This window comes from Scleropages formosus, chromosome 18 (genome assembly GCF_900964775.1).
Source record: "Scleropages formosus chromosome 18, fSclFor1.1, whole genome shotgun sequence".
In the NCBI taxonomy this organism is placed as follows: domain Eukaryota; kingdom Metazoa; phylum Chordata; class Actinopteri; order Osteoglossiformes; family Osteoglossidae; genus Scleropages; species Scleropages formosus.
The window spans coordinates 3,588,168-3,596,251 of record NC_041823.1 but is presented as its reverse complement, the minus strand read 5'-3'; the positions used below and the strand labels follow the sequence as shown (position 1 = coordinate 3,596,251).

At 39.5% G+C, this 8,084-nt stretch overlaps 1 protein-coding gene across 2 annotated transcripts; it reads right to left on the bottom strand.

Moving 5' to 3' along the window:
- Positions 1-848: 848 nt before the first annotated feature.
- Positions 849-7,835, bottom strand: dek (DEK proto-oncogene). 2 transcript variants are annotated; one of them, XM_018762853.1, is made up of 13 exons: positions 7,764-7,797; positions 7,145-7,195; positions 6,553-6,705; positions 6,293-6,391; positions 5,217-5,326; positions 4,765-4,859; positions 4,512-4,632; positions 4,018-4,221; positions 3,156-3,395; positions 2,849-2,963; positions 2,423-2,571; positions 2,125-2,193; positions 849-1,864 (listed from the first exon to the last, which is right to left on the bottom strand). In XM_018762853.1, the coding sequence occupies exons 3-13, from the start codon at positions 6,698-6,700 to the stop codon at positions 1,853-1,855; spliced, it is 1,362 nt and encodes a 453-aa protein (XP_018618369.1). In that variant the 5' UTR covers positions 6,701-6,705; positions 7,145-7,195; positions 7,764-7,797; the 3' UTR covers positions 849-1,852. The 2 variants fall into 2 exon arrangements, with proteins under 2 accessions (XP_018618369.1, XP_029115961.1); XM_029260128.1 differs by having other exon boundaries at positions 850-1,864; positions 7,759-7,835.
- Between the last annotated feature and the right edge of the window lie 249 nt (positions 7,836-8,084).

Here is an 8,084-nt window from a genome sequence, read left to right as displayed (position 1 = left end):
CCTATACTTTACTTCCGGTACCTTGCCAGCGTGGTAGGCGGGATACAGGTGCTGTTTAATTTCCGGAAGATTGAAAACTCGACATGGAAACTTACAAAGAAGTCATTTGTTCCTGCATTCTAAAGGTTCAGATTCGTTTATCTGACGCTTGTTATGCGTTATGCTTCTTACGCGGATGTACACATTTTGTGTCATTTCAAGGCAAGTACCTTGATCGAGGGTATTCAGATGTGGCTCTTTTCACAGTGCATCAGCTCTAATCACTACGCCCCCCTCGTGCTTCAAAATGCCATGGTTACTTTATTCTGTACAAAGCAGGATCATTCAAGATGATAAAGGACATTTTTATGTTTTACACATTGCCAGTCTTTAGCACATGCTTCCATCCTTTGGAGTTTAAATTTTAGAATGACTTGATTCCTGAAAGTGTGCTTTTTCTGGTTAAATATTTTTTTAAAGATATGTTAGTTATCTTGGCATTTAGCAAAAGTTTCAGTGTTTCTTTGTCTTTGAGACCTATTACTGTGCTCGTGACATGTAGATTCGTGTAGTACATGTTAGACCAGGGGGATGCAGGAGCTAACAAGAAAAGCAAACTAAGACTGGCAACCAGGATAAAATGACCAATATTACAGGTTGGCAGCTAAACATATTTAGGATAACTGTGTGACGCCTGTCAAGGAGTACTGATACATTCTCAGTTATAATAGTAAACAAATTACTTGTAGAATAAAACTCCCCTGTAACTCTTAACTTAGCTTCAGTATCCCTGAATAGGTAACAAGCCAAGAAGTAAAACAACACCAGATTCAAATAAATTTAATTAAAACCAAAAATTCACTAACAAAAAGACAATGAAAAATTTAAATGAAAAAAGGACCCTTTCAAATAAATGTTCAGAGCTGAATTTAAGCCATTTGTCCTGAATATACAGAGCTCATCTTCTTGCTCCTGGGAGTGTGGTAAATGTATGACATCACCTCTCCAGGTGTCACCTGCCGAGGTAAAAATGGATTGAGACGACTAAGATGTCAACATCATAGAGCTTGTCCACCCAGCAACACTGCTGTTGATGGTGGCTAAAATATTTAATAAAAATAAGACAGATGGACAATTTTATCAATGCTGACAGTGATTCCCCACCCGAAAAAAACTATCCATGTTTTAGGTAGGGTTTTGACAAGTTACATCAATAAAACGTTGACAAGTTATATCAATAAAACCATATTAAAAAAGTAAAAGCTATTCAAAAGTAAACAATACTTCGACAAGTAAAGCATTCCCAGAGTGTTCAACTATGACATGTGGATAGCTGCTTCACTGTTACCTTCTTTCAAACAAAGTATCATGGAGGGGAAAAATGCTTATGAAATCCATTATAATCTGTAACAGACACACACATAGCTTATCCAATACAATTCAGCAGCTGGAATTCATTAGCAAAAGGACAATTCATAGATCAAGAGGAATTAAATAATTTTAACAATATCATTTGACAAAAGGAAGTTGTCATTACATAATTAGGTTAAAGAATTCAAGACATACTGAAAGAAACTGAGAAGATACATCTGAATTTACTCAAAACAGCTATTTATTCACAGCCCGTTATTTCACTGTACAACACCCTCTTTAAGCAAAAAGTAAAAACAAGGCCTCTTGTCATTAATATACAAAGAAGCAAATATAAAATGATTTTAAACAAAAAAAAAATACTTAAGACACAGTGAAGAAAGATTAAAAACTGAGAAAAAAAATCATAATTAAGTACATACGCATTTCTGCCACCGCCAGTATGAAAATCATTCTCGAGCCTTTCAGAAAATCCACAACTTACGTCTGATGGCAAGCTTTTTCAGGAGATAAACTGTTAAAAAAAGCAGAACCACTAATTAGGAGCATAATTAGCATGTTCTTCTGGTGCACAGTAAAGGCAAACAGATGGGGAAAAAACCATGAGCTGCTCACACCAAGTGCAGCAAATAAATTCATACATATAAGCATAAATCTTAAACCTTTAAGTCAGTGCACATAAATGCAGAAAGACATTTTTCCCAAGCTTGAAGTGAGCCGATTTCTCTTCAATTTCACAAAGACCAGTTGTTTAATCTTGTCTAAAAACAATACCTTTTTCACGGTCTCCTTGATGAAAGGTTTCCTGCTTGTGAGGTCGTACTCAGGATAGGTTTCAAACACCTGAAATAGATTAACCACATTTCATTAAAAGAAAAGTTACTGTGGAAACTAAAGTTCATCTCATCATTGAGTTTTATGTTAACTGCATCTCGATCAGATTGAAAAAACAATTTCTCTGCATGCCAGAGATACAGCAATCGAAAGCGGGAAACAAATGGGCAGCACCACCAAATGACCATGAATCCATTAAAAAAAAAAAAAAAAAAAAAACACCTCAACAAATGTGTACCTTCTTGTACATGTGTTTCATGGTGACCTCTTCCAGGTTGGCCTCTTTCAGCAGCTTGTTGATCGTATCCCTCAACTGTTCATCCGTTGGTGGTTTCTTCAGAAGTTTGATCAGGGGCTCTTCATCGGAGCTGTCCTCTACATCTGACCCTGCAGCAGCCACAACACTCACACACAGATCTCAACTCTACAGATCTTACGTCATAAAGCTGACTTACGCTGCTGCTAGTTTTACATGCTTATTCAGCTGGATTGTCCCCCCCACCAACGGTAGATGTGTAAGTAGCTTTCTTTCAAAATGAGCATCTTGGTGTATCAGCCCAGATGCTCCTTGGAAAAAGTCACTGCTAAAAGACTTCAAAATATAAAATAATGTAAACTGTCCTTACTCCATACAGGTCAGCAAAGACGGAAACTGCGGTCTCACCTTTACTTTTGTTGCTCGTCATTTTACTGCTGCTGCTACTGCTGTCTGCCTTTTTGGTTTTGGCGGTTGGCTTCGCTGGGGTCGTCGCTGGTCTCTTCCTCCCTCCTTTTGATGACTGAGCACATAGCACAAGGAAGGATAGCAGGTTACAAATGAGTTTTAATCTAATGGCACCAAACTATTAAGTTTGTGGAGGCAGAAAATCATCAAGAAAAACATTTAAATTGTTTATTTATCAAACACACATTTGACTTCTGTAAAGTTCTCCTTGGGTAGCTTTACTGTTATGACTTATCCACATTCTGACCTCCGAGTGGTCGCTGTCGTTGTCTGATGCTGATAGTTCAGACATGTCTGAAACTTCCTCTTCAGCTGCTTTTGTGACCTTGGCCTTTGCCTTCTGCTTCATGGTTACAGCCTTGATGCTCTCCATCTTCTTTTTTGTAGTAGGGTGCTTACGACTCGCTGGCTTTTTCTTTGCCGCTGGCTGCTTCTTTGCTGCAAATTTCTTAGCAGGTAATGCCTTCGTTTTCTTCCGCTGGGGATCCTTTTATGATTTAGATGAGAGTCACACCTTACATCTTTGCAGCCAATCCACCACATTCTCCACCACCATTACAGAAACCACAAATCATTTTGGCCTAAATCACATTCCTTTCAGAAAAACATGCAGCAGTGAGTCCTTAATTCACTTACGGATAAGAGCTTTGAATTTCTGAACTTTGGCTCAAACAAAAAAAAAAACCTGATGCAAGTTACCGGCCCCCTGAAGTAGATGAAACTGCAATGTGGCATTTCCCAGAAGAGCAATGCAACCACACACATTCTTTTCAGCATTTCAGTAATTCATTTTGACAAGTCAGATTCTTAAAAGATTACTTGTAACACAACCATAAACTTTTATTCTTACACTCAGAATAAAGAATACTACTACAATACGTTAATGTCTGTGGTTCTGAACTTGGGGTGTGTAACAGATCTTTTCAGGGGAGGGTCCCACACTACGCTTAAAAGCTTACTGATAGGAAAAAACAATCAGAATCAGTATCCTAAAAAATAAGGTTAGGTCATTAAACTCCTTCTATGGATATCCCAAGATATTTGTTACTTTTATCTGCTGCATTTCCAGCAGGTGTTAATACTCTGATGGTCATGGCACACCGACTCACCTTATCAGTTACATCCTCTTCATCCAACTTTTCAAAGTCCAATTCACCTTTTCGATCGTTGTCATCAGAAGAGCTATCATCGTCATCTATGGTCTCTCGACTCTTTGGGGTCTTGTCATGGTTCCCATCCTCATCATCGCTGCTTGAATCAACAATCGCTTTGGACTTGCTGCTGGTTGTTCTCTTCCGCTTCTTTGGCAGTGGCTGTCAGTATTTGAAATAGGTACATTTCAGTTTTCATGCTCTGAGAAGAAAGAAGGGTGTTCTCTAAACTTTGTTCCACAACTATCTGACCGATTTTGTGAGATTAAAAGCATCTTTGGCTTCCAGTCAATCATTTCAGTATGATTTCCATGTTCAGTTTCGGTTTCAAATTTAATGTAAATTTGTGTGAAAAGAATTGGGAATTCAAGCCTCAGGAATTATTACGCGACACTGAATTTTATACAACACTTCCTCTTAACAATAAAAAAGAAAGAGAACCTACAGCTTACCCGCTCTCTTGTCTTTGGGTTCAGGAGAAAATTCATAATTCTGTCAACTCTCACACTGTGATTGCCACTGGTCTCCAGATCCAAGATTTTACAGATGCTTTTCAGCCCAGCCATTGTGTGCCTGTACGGGTAACAGAGGTACAATACTAAAGTGTGAAAGACTCTGAAAATCAGGAAACAAGTGTTTGAAGCGCTATAAATTGCCTGTGTGATATGCGTAAATGAGCATATCCTCCTCTCTGAAGCCAGTTACCTTTTCACCACCTCTCTCTTCTTGTTATAGCCATCGCTGTTCACGTCAAATGTGAAGCCGCTGAACTGCCGGATGTTCTTCTTCAGTGAGGCTGCCTGCCGACCAGTGGTATTTTAACTTTAAACCATCCACCCAAATCCTTGGCAGCACCCATCAGTGATCCCACAGAATAACAGCTCTTAACTGTACAATTACACAGCCTTAAAGCACTCTAAATGTCTAATACGCTAAAGTACTCTCCATCCTTACTTTAAACAATTTAAAATAATAATAATTAAAAAAAAAATTTTCCATTTCCAGAACATAGTACCATGTTTCAGTACACTTGCTGTCAAAAAACAGCATATCAAACAATGGTACATGCATACAAATAACTTTACAACTGGTATGGTACATGCAGGCAAATACACCCACAAGCAAAATTTGAATTTAGACCAAATTCAGCAGCTTACTGCTCCTGGCCGATTAAATAAAATCTTGTGAAGGGGCTTCAGCTCATCTGCCTTCATTCTTCCAATGTAGTACGCCACCTGTTCAATGTCTCCAAGCTTTGTTCCTCTGCCTGTGGGAATGGAGATGCAAGTGACTAAAACTACAAATCTACACAAATATCAGATAATTATTTTCAGGTCCACAATGCAACATATGTATCACCAATAACATCTCAAGTTTCACATTAAACAGGCCTCCCATCCATAATGAACTTTATTTGTTGCTGAAAAACTGATAGTAAAGGAAATTCTCACAAAGAATTAGCATTCATTAGCATTTATATAAGGAGGTTAAAAAAAAAAAAAACCCATTCCTAAGCCAGAAAAGTTCCTGACTTTTCTTAAACAAGGAAAATTCCACCTGTATCTTTTTAGCAGAGAAAATCTAATTCAACCCCAAATTCCAAAATATCAGAACAGCTCTGACACTGTTAAATCCAGACTTAAGACACACATTTAAAGCTGTTTATATGTAACATGTTTGCATACTCCTTTTTATGTCCCCTTTTCCTCTCATCTTTTATCTTATTATTTTCTTATTTTACTCTTGTTCTTGGGTGGAGTAGTTACACAACGGGTGCCTTGCAGCTTCTGAAGTTTGCAAGTTCTCCTTCCACGTGTCCTTCCACACCAAAAAGGCACGTGTTTAATACGAACTACAGATTCTGATAAGCTTGTCTTGTATGGTGACATCACCAAGGATCGCGTTTTGAATTGAAACGCCAGTTCTCCTAAGGCATTACTCATAAGTGTTAGTTGATAGCTTGTTATCCGAGCTGACAGCCCACTGAATTTTAGGGTACAAATTGCACGTGCTGTTAAGTCTGAATTCTTGTTATGGGAGCATTCATTACATGAAGAGAGCCTGTAATTATAAACATTCTGCAATCCACACTCAAGACTTTGGAGTAGGTAAGACTGTATGTAGGATTTTGACCCAGAGGCCTGAAGAGAACAGAGCAGTTAAAAAGGAGCCAATAGGTTTGTATCATACATAAGTTGTTTTTCGTGACAAACTACCCAGCAGAATTGCTTACCCTCCTCTATCTTGACAGGTTCTGTTGGTTTACCGATCTGCAGATCCAGTCTCTGCACCGACTTTTTCTCCCTTTTTCCTTCAATTATTTCAGGTTTTTCTGTAGGTGAAAGAATTAAAGCAGCATGAAAGAGCATGGATACCAGCCATACTTTTAGATAAATTTAAACACAAAATCACTGATATGCAATATACATATCAGAAGAACGGCCCAAGAAATAAATTCAGATATTCTTGAGAAAGTGTGTGTCATTGACTTACGATGAAGCTCCTGGCATTCGGGACTGTTCCCTGGACCTCCTTCACCACCACCTTCCAAGACAACCGGTGCAGGGGCCCCCTGCGGCTCTACAGACTTCTCCTTTGCATCCCCAGTGTGTAGCAGCTCCTCTGCGAGTTCCCCTGACATGGCTCCTTGTGAACAAATGGAGATGGGAAAGGCTTGACTGAGTGTGACCTTGGGGTCAAAAGGCACCTCTGTCACAGTAATGATTTGTTTATATGTACCCTGACAGCTGTATAAATGAATCCAACACCATCTGCTATGTTATTTCTGTATTTGATGAAAAGAAGTGATGACTGTCACTTAAATAGGAGCTACAGGAAGGATGTGAACCAGCAACCTGTTGGTATTAGACAGACAAGCTGTGTGTTGATAATCCTATGTCTATGTCTAAAGATCTTCATCTGTTGTTGACTTGCTTTTGGAGATGTGATAAATAAATGAAGAAATCATGTCAACATAATAACTGACCAGCCACAATACTCCTTTTTGACGTGTACTTTGAAATGCAGAACACAAGTAAAGGAGCCAAGACATAACATAGTGATAGTGGGTAAAGGATGGACTAACCTGGCGGTTTTTGATGATTCGAGTCCCACTCTACACGACGAGTAGTGTAGACTGTAGTAGCCATAAATAAAAAAATAAATAAATAACCCAGTGAGTAAACATTTCTAGTCGATTGTCTGATATCCTATGATAAACTGTGCAGGAAGCAGAGAAAAATAATTAAAAAATATGCGTCATGATGGAATGAATTACTTGTTCAGTGACAGTGTCTCTGTGTCGTGAAACTCATCTCATGATCGACACACAGTCACAGACAGAGAGTGCGCTAGTACTTTGATAGCGATGCTCTCCAAGCTTCCCTCAAATGTTGCTACAGCTGAACAAACGACCACCGAAGAACAGTAAACTCTGTGTGCGAACCATGTTTTGTACAAAGTTAACTGCACAACTTGCTAACTGGCTAACAGGCGCGCGCTCGCGGCTCGTGCGTCCCGCCCACAAACACAGACTGTGTGTGTTTACCAAGAAACATCCCAACCAGAGCTGTCACTGTGCCTCTGCATGCCGAGCTCGCCTGTATATTTATTACCTACAGCCAAAAACCGAGCTGCAGACTGGCCTCAGACAGCCTTCTGTGTGCCGGAAAACATAAAATAAAGCAAAAAAAAATTTACCTCACCATGCACGCACTCCAAAGCTCGTTTATTTCGGACACTTTCAAAATGGCGGTTTGGAAAGTGGGCGGGACGTCTTGGACCTATCCATGATGGGCGGGAAACACAATTTCAAGTGTTCAAACATTCGCCCAATCAAGCCTCTCAGTTACTTTCGCGGGGCGGGTGTCGGAAGTTCATTGGTCGACCACGGACGGCATAGAGGAACTATAGAGGGGCGATCGGGTCCTTAAGATGGTTGCAGGTCCTTTGTGGGATGTCTGTCTGTTCGCTTGTGCCATAAAATTTGCTCTACTGGCGTTTTAAATTTTACTAAAAATCCCCTC